General features: G+C 33.9%; 1 protein-coding gene across 3 annotated transcripts in view; it reads right to left on the bottom strand.

Moving 5' to 3' along the window:
• Nucleotides 1-13,105, bottom strand: part of LOC100877743 (Wnt oncogene analog 2) — a 133,215-nt gene extending 120,110 nt beyond the window's left edge. For 2 of the 3 annotated variants that reach the window (XM_012289594.2, XM_076536147.1), the window contains exon 1: nt 10,669-13,104. In XM_012289594.2, coding sequence (XP_012144984.1) covers nt 10,669-10,745 — 77 coding nt within the window. In that variant the 5' untranslated portion in view covers nt 10,746-13,104. Of the gene's footprint in view, nt 1-10,668 lie in introns of all 3 variants that reach the window. The other variant, XM_076536148.1, reaches the window with a different exon arrangement.
• Between the last annotated feature and the right edge of the window lie 655 nt (nt 13,106-13,760).

Genomic DNA, 13,760 nt, shown 5'->3' with positions numbered 1-13,760 from the left:
AGGTGGTAACAGAACGAGTGGAAAGGGTGTTCATCTGTCACGTAGGAATTATGTTCCGTTTTCAAGCATGAACGCGTGCGTTGGGTACACTTTTGTGCGTCGAGTTTACAAAGGTGGAAAACATAATATTTCTTTTGGACGCGGACAATGATACTAATGTGATGATCGTACTTTTTTTGTAATGAATGGGGGATGTGGAAAGAAAATTTAGAATTGTGAGGTTCTTGGGCAATCTGTAAACGTATTTTGTATTTAACAAGTGTGCTTGCTTTGTATAAAAGGGGTGAATGGAACTTCGTTAAAATATTGATCGATGTTAAGGGAAATTTATTTGATTTTTAACTAAATATAAAATGAGTTTATTTGGTTTTCAGCTAAATATAAAATAGAAGGTACACTTGATTTTTAACTAAATATAAAATAGGAGAAATACTTGATTTTTAACTAAATATAAAATAAGAGGATTACTTGATTTTCAACTAAATATAAAATAAGAAATTTACTTAACTTTCAACTAAATATAAAATAAGAAATTTACTTGATTTTCAACTAAATATAAAATAGAAAATTTACTTAACTTTCAACTAAATATAAAATAAGAAAAATTACTTGTTTTTCAACTAAATATAAAATAAGAAATTTCCTTGATTTTCAACTAAATATAAAATAAGAAATTTACTTGATTTTCAACTAAATATAAAATAGAAAATTTCCTTGATTTTCAACTAAATATAAAATAAGAAATTTATAAAAATGTCATTACACCAAAACGAAGAAAATGAAAATAATTTATGCCAATATATGTAAATTATTGTTTATAGCAATAAGGGATTTAATATTATTTATGATTTCGTGGTTGGACTATTTTGTTGGGGTAACAGGTTCTAGTAAAGCTGTAAGCAATCATAGTAAAACGATCATTTACTTAATATTCTATTATAGGCTTAACCCTGATAGGTATAATCCGCTTAGGTCTTTATTTAAAGTTCCGGCAAGCAGATTGAACGGTAATACTCAGTAATTATCGAAATTGGTTTCTGCAAAATATAGGACCATAAAATGCGAACCACTAGAAAATACGAGGACCGTAACGCTGCCCTTTTTATCCTATGGAAATTTTTTGTAGATTGTTCTTCGTCATTAATGTTCAGACTTTTCTATTTTCCAATTTATAAATTTTTTAATTTGTCAACTTGTATATTTTCAAGCTTTCAAACTGTAAAATTTCCCAATTTTCATTTTAAAGTTTCTCAAGTTTATAATTCTAAATTGTGGTATTTCCAAATCTATAAATTTGCAACTTTTCAAATTCAACTTCTTTCAAAACGTTCATCAAAGTTAAATAAAATTCGTACAGAAAATAAAAAATTCCCTCACCCAACCACCATAAAATAACCAAAATCTAACAACGTAACCAAAATTCTAAAATAAAAATTAAAAAAAATTAAAAATAAAAATAAAAATAAAAATAAATAAAAATTCCAATAAGCATACACAGAACAAAAAAACTGCATCATTTATGCAATATACCAAATAATCTCATCATCATTACAATCTCCTGAAAAGCCCTAATATATTAAAAGCTGCGTACACAATGATATCGCGTGAAAAACAAAAAAGCACCGAAATAATCTTAAATTCCTCGAAAAAATTTATTCCCGTCCGCAGACGCTCGTCCAACGATATTAACATTTCAGTAAATTTATTCAGGAAATTACGCCAGCAAAATGATTTGACCAAAAAATCTTATCAAGAGTATGCACTCGGAACGACCACCCCCAGCGGCCATTTAACGCAGCGTGCATTTCCGGCGAAGAAGGAGAGGGGCATCGATGTCGTAGCGGGTCGAAACGGGACCCAGGGCATTAAATTAAGATCCGACGGTGTAAAGTAAGGCCCAAACCGGCCCTCCTGCAGCGAATAGTAGTAATACCATTCAGTAAGTTTGGTTCGGTAGTGGAGTTCGTGTCTTCATCGCCTATGGTTCGCGCTTATTGGCGGACATCGTTTCGCGTGCGAAAGGATACCGAATCGACTAGGATGAATAATTTAGTTATGTGTAGGCATCTTTCGAATAACACGGTTAATTGGTGACACGTTGAGATACATCCCTATTATTCTAGTTACTGATAGTAATTTTTATTTGTAGATACTATTTAGTAGAATTTTTGAGATTTTGGGGTGGTCCGTACCAGGTCTGTTGATGGAAAAAGGGGAGGAAAGAATTAATTGCTTTTAGGGGGTTTTGAGAATTTTGGAATTTGGAGGCAAATCTAGGGAGTTTAGGGATTTGGGGATCTAGTGATTGGGGGAATTACGAATTTGGAAATTTAGTAATTTGTGGATTTAGGAATTTGGGGATTTGGGAATTTAGGGATTTACGAATTTGGGAACATAGAGATTTGGAGATTTGATAATTTAGGAATTTAGAAATTTGGTAATTTGGGAGCTTGGGGAATTAGGAATTTGGGGAATTTGGAATTTGGGGAATTGGGAATTTGAGAGACTTGGAATTTTGGGAGGTTTGGAAATTTGGAATTTGGAAAATTTAGAATTTGGGAAATTTGGAATTTAGGGAAATTGGTATTTGAGAAATTTGGAATTTGGGAAATTCAGAATTTGGAAAATTTGGAATTTGGGAAATAGGGAATTTGGGGAATTGGGAATTTGGGGAATTGGGAATTTGGGGAATTGGGAATTTGGGGAATTGGAAATTGGGGGAATTGGGAATTTGGGGAATTGGAAATTGGGGGAATTGAAAATTGGGGGAATTGGGAATTTGGGGAATTGGGAGTTTGAGAATTTAAGAAATTGAAAATATGCTAAATTAAGAATGTTAAAATTTGGTAAACAGGAGAATCAAAAATTTAGAAATTTGTTATTTCAAAAGACTGAAAATCAGAAATTTTGTGATTAAAGAAATTAGATAAATTGAAGTTTAAAAATTGAAGTTTGAAAATTTCCTCTTGAACTAATCACCTGTCAAGTTACCCTGACGTTACAGAAAATGAGTCGGAAACGAAAGACATAATAATAAAATACACAATAAATTCATAAAAAAGAAAATATAAAAATTCATCAGTTATTTTTGTACATCCTTCTGCTTGATACAGCTGCAGCTGCTACGTGTACACTGTCAATGAATGATGAATCGATGAGCACATAATTTCCAAGCACGTGGAGCGTCTTGTCGATGCATGTCTCTGGACATCAACGCAAACGATGCTATTCAATAAAATAAGAATAAAATTCTTGAAAAAAGATCGTGTTACTATAATTTTAATTATGATAATTAAGAGTCTGATAAAATGAAACATCTATTATAACAGATACGATACAAGTTTAATTTTTTAAGAAAACTTCTTTTGTTAGAAATTAAAATGAAAAAAAATGAAGGTGCTCCATTTTCATTTTTAAATTATTGGCATTTCTCTTTTATCACATTTATGAAATTAATCATTTTTTAATAATTTTTTAAGAAATATCCTTTTGTTAGAAAATAAACTGAAAAAAAATGAGGGTGCTCCACTTTCATTTTTACATTATTCGTATTTCTCTTTTACCACAATTTATGAAATGAATGATTTCTTAATAATTTTTCAAGAAAATTCCTTTTGTTAGAAAATAAGCTGAAAAAGAATGAGGGTGCTCCATTTTCATTATAAATTCTTTATATCTCTCTTTTACCACATTTACGAAATGAATGATATTACGAAAGTGATAAAGTCTGCAAAACGTAATCGTTCACGTGATAAATATTATTTGAGTACGTCAGAGACATTTATCCTATCATAACAGCGTAATTACTTGGACATAAAAAAAACGACATTCCAACTATTCTCCCTTTCACGAGTTGTAGTTTTGCAATGCTTCAATCGTGTTCATCAATCTTTTCGTTCGATTGAAATCATCGATTATACGTGAAACCATCTGGTCGCTTTCGATTCTTTTATGTCCCGTTTATTCGATCGATTTCGCATCGTCATTGGTCATTCAAGTATTTTGTTGCGATTTCGTGTTAATTTGATTGATTAAGAAAGTAAGAAGTAGATTTAATACTGTTTTGGGCATAAAAGGGAAGCACAGTGAAGTATTAGATTTGTATATAATGGGATGCTAATGGGAAGTCTATTTTTGATTTTTCAAGGTTCCTGCTTCTCAATTTTTCAATTTTTCAATTTTTCAATTTTTCAATTTTTCAATTTCTCAATTTCTCAAATTCTCAATTTCTCAATTTCTCAATTTCTCAAATTCTCAATTTCTCAATTTCTCAATTTCTCAATTTCTCAATTTCTCAATTTTTCAATTTCTCAATTTTTCTATTTCTCAATTTTCCAATTTCTCAATTTCTCAATTTTTCAATTTCTCAATTTCTCAATTTCTCAATTTTTCAATTTTTCAATTTCTCAATTTTTCAATTTTTCAATTTTTTTCTTTTTCAATTTTTCAGTTCTTCAATGCTTCCATTCTTCAATTATTCAATTCCTCAATTCTTCAAGTCTTCAAGTCACCAGGTCTCCAAGTCTCCAAGACTTCAAGTCTTAATTCGTTAATTCTTCAATTCCTCAATTATTCAATTATTCAATTTCTCAATCATTCAATTTTTCAATTTCTCAATTTCTCAAATTCTCAATTTCTCAATTTCTCAATTTCTCAAATTCTCAATTTCTCAATTTCTCAATTTCTCAATTTCTCAATTTCTCAATTTTTCAATTTCTCAATTTTTCTATTTCTCAATTTTCCAATTTCTCAATTTCTCAATTTTTCAATTTCTCAATTTCTCAATTTCTCAATTTCTCAATTTCCCAATTTTTCAATTTTTCAATTTTTTTCTTTTTCAATTTTTCAGTTCTTCAATGCTTCCATTCTTCAATTATTCAATTCCTCAATTCTTCAAGTCTTCAAGTCACCAGGTCTCCAAGTCTCCAAGACTTCAAGTCTTACTTCGTTAATTCTTCAATTCCTCAATTATTCAATTATTCAATTCCTCAATAATTCAATTTTTCAATTTCTTCCAACATCATATAATAATCACAATTTGCAAAGATTTTGTCCAAATTCTAATTGAAATGCAAATAAAAATTGAATATAATGAACTATAACAATATATCAAATTCATTCGAAGCCAAATTAAATATTTCAAACTAAATTATCCGATAAGATGTACATCCACCTACACACTTTCTCAAAGCAAACTAAAAAACTCTAAAAAATTGAAGATGAACCGAGTTCTATTTTCAAACTCATCTTAAATTCATCTCGTACCTGCATGTGTCATTCTGAGCGACGTACACGCACGAAAATGTGCACACTTTCATACACGTTGTACCAAAAAATGCATTTCAACCGTTTATCAGAACGATCGACTTTTTTCATGTTCGCAGTTCTAATCGATATCAAAGCATACTTCAGCGACAACATTATCAGATCATAAATGCCGCTTATATTTCGTACCGGTGAAAAATCGATTATTTATTTCGCGTACCGCATTTCGCTAGTTTATCTGGAATAATCGCGAGATAAGGTCAAGACAGAAGTAACCACACGTTTTTCACACATTTTTCGTCGGCGAACGCTCGGAACCGGCTCGAGAAACTCGTACAAATTACACCGCGGCTATTAAATTATTAAGAGAGATAATTATCATTGCTTTTGACGGTTAGCCGCCACGGCGATGAAATACTGTCGTGGTAATTTCGTACTCGTGCAATAACGCCGATCATTCAATGATCGACTCTAATTACACCTGGCAGTGAAATGAATTTCATTTTTTTGCGTCATCAGTCTGCTCAAATTTAATTATTTCGAGGCTTCGGGTAATTTTCGTTCATCGGCTTACGATTGACATAGATAAATTGACTGTGCAGCTATAACGTGGCTTTCGTTTTGCGTGAAAACGTTTTGCCAAACGTTGCTTCAAACGCTTTCGAAAATAATCGAAAGAAAATTCAAGATAACAAATTTGTATGTGATAACGGAGATGAGAAAACTGGGGATGAAGAAATTAAAACATTTAGGAAAATTGGAGTTTCAATTCTACAGATTTGGATGTTTATAAATTTAGGACTGTATAGATATCAGTTATCCTGATTTTCAAATTTAGTAGCAACTGCATTCTGTAACTCTCAAATTTACGATTTTGGGACCGAATTTTTTCATATTCGAGTTTAAGAAATTGGAAAATTGGAGAATTGAAGAATTAAGGAATTGAAGAATTGAAGAATTGAAGAATTGAAGAATTGAAGAATTGAAGAATTGAAGAATTGAAGAATTGAAGAATTGAAGAATTGAAGAATTGAAGAATTGAAGAATTGAAGAATTGAAGAATTGAAGAATTGTAGAATTGAAGAATTGTAGAACGGAAGAATTGAATTATTGAAGAATTGTAGAATGGAAGAATTGAAGAATTGAAGAATTGAAGAATTGAAGAATTGAAGAATTGAAGAATTGAAGAATTGAAGAATTGAAGAATTGAAGAATTGAAAAACGAAAAATTGAAAAATTGACAATTTGAATAATTGAAAAACTCTCGATTTAAATAATCAAAAAATAAATATTTGAAAAATGGATAAATTGTAAAATTGAAAATTTTAAAAATTAAAACATTTCTAATTCGTAAGCTAATAAATTTGTAATACATTCTATCTCCTCAATACTTCCAAAACGATACCCATATTTATCACAAAATACTTCTCCAGAACTCGAACCAAAAAATATATTGAAAAAACGCTCGGCAAAATCGTGTTCGCAAGAAAATACAGGAATACATCCTGCAAATTCCGGCGTATTAAACGAACAGGTGGCGAGAAGCGAACACGTGTAAACGTCAGAGGGATGCGCCCGTGAAGACCGTAACTTAGCGCGCGATTTTCAAGGGGCTGTCCGAACCGATCGTGCACGGGAACAGTGGACCGTGCATCAAATTTCATTGCACGGTTATGGAAGTTTGACAAGGTGTGACGGGCTTCCAGCACGTGTCGACACGACGCCGTGGCTTCACCAACTTGCTCCGAGACGCATACTTTTCTAGATGCAGCAACCCCTTGCTCGACCTTGATGCATTCCTCGCGCTGGGCATGGCAATTTATTCGCTATTCAAGTTTGCCATCGATGGATAGGAAGAATGCGGTAACTTTTATGCTTACCGTTTCATATAGAGTGTTTAATTGTAGCTGATCATACATGGAAGAACCTTACTGTTGAAGTTAGATTAGTATACTAATCAATGTTTATAAGCTATGTCATAGAAAGACTACAAAGGTTCGAGTTTAAAAATACATACATACATAGAAAAATATAATATCTTTGAAATTAGATCAGTATACTAATCAATGTTTATAAGCTATGTCATAGAAAGACTACAAAGGTTCGAGTTTAAGAATAGACACATACATAAAAAAATATAACACTTTACTTTGAAATTAGATCGGTATACTAATTAATGTTTACAGGCTGTGTTATAGAAAGACTACAAAAATTAGAGTTTAAAAATACATACATACATAGAAAAATATAACACCTTTGAAATTAGATCAATATACTAATCAGTCCACAGACTGTGTCATAGAAAGACTACCAAAATTATTAGAATTTAAAAATCTGTGCACGATTAATTTCTTTTATGGACAATCTTCTTCAACAGTGTCTGCAGAGATCAAACTCAACACAGGATGTCGAATTCGCGGGACAAAACAATGGTCCATTATCCTCGATAATGGAGGAGACAAATTTTCTGTCGCCGACAGAAAAAGGTTTACAACATACCCCGTTCGGGGGATGTTTCGGTCGTTAACCCTTATCTCGATCTCGATCTGCCGTCGAAGTGCGAACGATCGAGTCTCTGCGACGAAACGAAATCTCGATCGAGGTGGTCCTTCGGATCCCTTTTTCTTCGCGATCACCTACGCTTCGATGAACCCCGTTGCGTGTCGGGGGTCGCCCTCTTTTCCTACTGTCCACCATGGAACTTCTTTCGAAAGGGCCCTTTTGTCCACCGACGACACAGAAAGCTACTTTACGTAACGGTTGGACCTCTCGTCTTGAGGTACTCGAAAAACGTCGCTTGATATTATTAATTGTCTATAAATTATATTAGGTAAAATTATATGCACAATTCTTTTCGTTGCTAAATTGAATTTCTAGGAGGTAGTTATGTTTTTTTGCCACCCGGTGTGTGAAGCGGTATTTCTTGAAATTTGTCCCATTTTCAAGGTGCCTGAAGTTGAACAGTGACATTTCTCAACATTATATTATATTAATTACAGAATTCAAAAATTTGTTGATGTGTTGAGTTTGATTGACCCTGATGACGTATTTCAAGGTTATAATGACTCTTATTCAGTAGATTTTTTAATAATTTTTGCTACCGTTATATCAATTGAAAAATATTTTCTTACAATTTTTTAAATTAATTAATCTTAAATTAATGTTATTCAATTTTAATATATAACACTTGCAAATTGGTATGACAAGTATTGATTGTTCTCTAAATTTTATTTTGTTCAAATTGTTATACATAACAGTGTGACCCACTATGTAGTAGTTTGGTAAAAAGTAGATGGTACTACATATTACTAGATGTATGAATTTATTAATATTACACTGGTATAATATTACATTGTTCTCCACTGCGAATACATAATTCGTTTTGTTGCAGTTCATTAAGCAGCAAAAGTGATTGCATTGAATTCTTAGAAGTGAATGTACATGCATTTTGTTTTTGCATGCCACCCGGTGCGTAAAACGGTATTTCTTGAAATTTGTCCCATTTTCAGTACGTCACAAGTGTGAAGTAAAAATATTGAACAGAGTTGTAAATTTTAAGCATCAGAATATTTATATGTTGTATTACAGCAGGGAAAATTTATGTACATTTACAAGTTCCATTTTAAGTTACACTAGCTTCTCTTTGATAAATCAAAATTTGACAAACACAGCAAAAATGCTATTGTAAGTGGTTGTAAATCGTGTCTAATAAAATAGCTAAAACTTTATATTTATACATAATATTCTATAAATTTATAACACAAATAAATTTATATAAATTTACATCAAGTAATACACAACAAGTAATATAAATATTACTTATAATATAAATTACAAAATAATTGCATAACAATTATATAATTATATGAACGTGTAAAATAAAAATAACTGCATATGTATAATTACATGAATATAAAAAATAAAAATAAGTGCACAATAATTATATAATTACATAAATATGAAAAATAATATAAATATAATTTATGTCATTTGTAATAATGTTCATATTTGTCAAAGTTAAAGAACGAAAGAATGAATACTACATATTATTTTCCCTTTGAAGTTCATACATTCATTGAAAACCAGATTAGAGGTTCCATTATTTTGATGAAGTATAAACGTATGCATATACGTGGTTAACCAGTTAGAAGGTAACTGTACGATAAAGTTGCAATCTTTTGTAATAACCACCTTAATCGTGATCTTGGGGAGAATACGAGCCACGAAGGTCTCTAGGGGTTACCTTGATTTGTTTAATGTAAGCAGGGGTGAAATTTCAGAATGAAACTTGAGTTTCTTGAATATTAAACATAACTGGTGACTGCTGTGATTTTCGAGATTTTATGATTGGGTAGTTGAATTTTGAGAAATTTCTGGGATGAAAAATTGAGGATTTGGAATTTGGGAACCTTGTGAGTTTGGGAAGTTTGGAATTTGGGGTATTTGGTATTTGGGGTATTTAGTATTTGGGGTATTTGGTATTTGAGGTATTTGGTATTTGGGATATTTGGAATTTGGGGTATTTGGTATTTGGGTCTTTTGGTATTTGGAAGATTGGAAATTTGGGAAATTTGAAATTGGGGAAACTTGGAATTGGAGAAATTTGGAAATAGGGGAAATTTGAAAGTAGGGAAGTTTAGAATTTGTGAAATTTGGAATTTGGGAAATGTGGAATTTGGGAAATTTAGAATTTGGGAAATGTGGAATCTGGAAGATGAGAAATTTGGGAAATGTGGAATTGGGGAAATTTGGAATTTGGGAAATGTGGAATTGGGGAAATTTGGAATTTGGGAAATGTAGAATTTTCGGAAACATGGAATTAGGGAAACGTCAAATTTCAGGAAACGTGGAATTGGGGAAATTTGGAAATAGGGGAAATTTGAAAGTAGGGAAGTTTAGAATTTGTGAAATTTGGAATTTGGGAAATGTGGAATTTGGGAAATTTAGAATTTGGGAAATGTGGAATCTGGAAGATGAGAAATTTGGGAAATGTGGAATTGGGGAAATTTGGAATTTGGGAAATGTGGAATTGGGAAAATTTGGAATTTGGGAAATGTAGAATTTTCGGAAACATGGAATTAGGGAGACGTCAAATTTCAGGAAACGTGGAATTGGGGAAATGTGAAATTTGTAAAATTTAAAGTTTAGAAATTGGTAAACTTGATGATCTTTCAGTTTGCAAAATTTCAAATTTGAGTTTCTTAAAACTTGAAATCTATAAAATATAGGAAATTAATAAAAAATATTTAAGAAGTATATACAATGTCAAAACCTTTTAATTAAAACTATTATGTCCATGAATTTAGTACCATAATATGCCAAAATTGTTTTCCAAATCATTACCAAACTTATTATGATCTTATGAGGCGATCTTATGAGAATGCAGAAGAATTATAGTCTTACCTCGTTTGCCGTGGTCCCTGGATCTGCCCAAGAATCAAAAGGGCTATCGCGGTTGCCGCGATGTCACCACGACGCATCTCTTACATCACAATTCCCTTGTTTATTGAATTCATAAAACGGATGCACACAGGACGAGTTTTACGCTTCCGCAGTCAGACAACCGGATGCACGTCGGACACTTTGTCGCTTCAGTGGCACGACACGAGTTTCACGGTCCTATCACACGGCATTGCACGATTTCTCGCGTGAATCTTTCTCATTGTCGAACACTAATTGCTTCTCTATTTCAGTGTTCAGAAAATTGTCATTTACATCAAGGTTTCACTACGACTATTCCGTTTTAAGTATACAAAAGTATGAAAATTATAGCGGAAGAAATCTTCCATTTATATTCTGTTAATTTATCTATTTTTGTTTTCAACAATAGACAAATTTTTAAATCTAACTTTATTGTGGTAAAAATTTATTTGCTATCAATTTTTACTGATAATCTTTAATTCAGATTTTTCTGTTTTCTTCAATATTTTAGATATAACTCTTTTGTACAAATTTTCCTTCAGGTTTAATTTTACAGTAAAAAATTTATTTTTTAACACAAATTTAATTTTCTTCTTGAACACTTCGAGGATATTGTCCTTTTTCTCGATTTAAAAAGAAATTCTTTCTCAAACTTTGAAATTGAATTATTTACAATTGTTTCACTGTCTTTTCTTTCCTATTAAATACGTAGTTTTATTCGAATTTCGATCTTGAATTTTTGTTTAAAAAGTTTAACTCAATTATTTCTTCCAACACTTTGTAAATTATATGTAGTCCGATTTACATAAAATTTCAATATTCATAAAATTTGCATCAAGGTTTTATTACCTCGTCTTCAAGTCCTTTACACTTATCCAATACTTTCCTCTTTCACTCAAATATTAAATCTACTTCTTTAAGGCACAGTATACATTAATTTTATTGTTTTAGAAGTTCAGAAAAGTTTCTCTAAAATAAACCTTTCAATCAAACCTATTCTTCTTCAAGTTCAGGAGTTTATTATTCGATTTAATCTTCTGCAATAAGAACAGTATCACTCAAAATTGTCACTGGTATTGTTCACAATTATACGTATAAAATTCTTCGTTTTCGCTTATACAAGCTTAAATTGTCTTTCAGATACTGCAACACTAAAATCAAATTTTCTTCTTCAACTTTTTATTTGCTTCTTTTCAACTGCAGCACAAAATCCGATCAAACAGCAAACTGTTCAAGATGTCAACGCATACATTTCTTCTTCGTCAAGATGTTTAAAGATCATAAAAAAATTCAATTTGTAAGTTTGTCCTACTTCTGTTCAACAAAAACAAGGTTCTTCACTTCCTTGTGTAAACACTTTAAAACACACTTTATACTGTAACACGATTCTGAGAATGTCGATCAATTACCTCGTTAGAACGATAAAACTGACCGGTAGAAAATGGTCCAATTAACAGCGGTCACTGCAAAGGTGTAACATCTTCGAAACAAAGCCGCACGCAGTATGAACTCGAGCAAACGAAACAACTCGAACATTTAGAGGTAAAGTGTTTGCAGGCTTAACTGGTCCAGCGAGTGTTTGCGATCGCCAAATACTCGTTCCCTTTAACGGTGACTAAGCGACGAACAAGCGTTCACGAATGGACCTGTCCACACACCGGCATCTCTTCATACCCGAAAATAATTTGTAAGCATCCCCGAAGCGAAGATTCATCGCGAACAGTCGAGAGAATCAATCTCGATTCGGAGTGGAGCGTTCAGGTCATTAGCGTCCGGTCACTAATTAAAAAGCACGAGCAAGGCTCGATTATCGACACCTTCAGCGATCTCAGATATCCGGCTCACGCGACGTATTATCCTGCAAGGATTCGCTCACGCGAGTATACCGTATTGTCCCCGTATCGGTCGCTAACGATTCCGTGGCGAGGATTTATCGATCGTCTCATCATCTCCGCGTTAAATGTCTTCGGCGATATCGCCGCGTCAAGATCGGCGGATCGCGTGATCGATCGTTGCTCCGCGAGAGGCTTCGTTCCATTGGCACCTTAACGAACCGGAATTCCTTTTGTACCCGCTACCGGTTCTTATTGTCCACACACTTCCCTTTTATCCCTTTTCTCGCGCTTTCATACGCGTCGCTTTATTTCCATCGCGGAAATTCGTACGCCAGCTGGTCGGACTCACCGGTTATCGGTTCACCTGCTCCGATAATTAAAACTTCGTGATCGATTCTGGCTGTCCTCGGACAGGATGATGTATCTCGGACACCCTTGTTTCCTTGAGGATGTGATCAGACCCAGAGGGTAACTGTGCAAGGTGTGCGCGGTGTAACCCGGTGTTCAAGGTAACCGTGAAGGAGGCAACCACCACCATCAGCACCAGCGACACGCGGAGTGACAAGCACACCACCACCACCACCACCACCACCTCCACCACCACCACCATCAACCACCACCACCAGCAGCAACACTGGCACCGGTAGCAACGGCACCGTCCGACGGGATGCCGTGGACAGGAGAAGGTAGGAGAGCTGCCCCGAGGGGTTAGCCGGCATGGGGAACCGAACGGGAACACATGAACGCGTGCACATGGGAATTTGAACGAGCGGGCAGAAAGTAAAGCGCGTTCGGTCGAGAGGAGGGCCCGCGATGGACTGGCCTCGCCAACCCAAGTCCTCCTACCTTTGGGATCAGGTCCCAGCCTCTACGATGTTACCTCTACGATCCTACCGTCTCTCTATCTTTCTCCCTCTTTTTCTTCACCAATTCCTCTCTCCCTCTCTCTCCACCGTGCTCTTGCTCCATCTTGCGTGTCGCACCTTCCTCCTTCTTTCGTCCTTAGTGCCGCATCTTTCTCTCGCTTTCGGAGCTTTCCTTCTTCGAGTTCCTTGCTCATTCTACCGGTGTTCATGTACCCCTCGATGCTTCAGTTTCTGAGTTACCTGTTGTACAGATTCGGAGCCTCCGCCTTTGTATCGATGGCGATTTTTCTACGGCTACCGGCGCAATTGTGGACGGCCTTATGATGGCGTGCATGCTGCTTGTTTCGCGGTATCGCGTTTCTTTGCGGTTTTT

Source organism: Megachile rotundata, chromosome 10 (genome assembly GCF_050947335.1).
Source record: "Megachile rotundata isolate GNS110a chromosome 10, iyMegRotu1, whole genome shotgun sequence".
NCBI classification, from domain to species: domain Eukaryota; kingdom Metazoa; phylum Arthropoda; class Insecta; order Hymenoptera; family Megachilidae; genus Megachile; species Megachile rotundata.
This window is presented reverse-complemented; position numbering and strand designations above follow the sequence as displayed.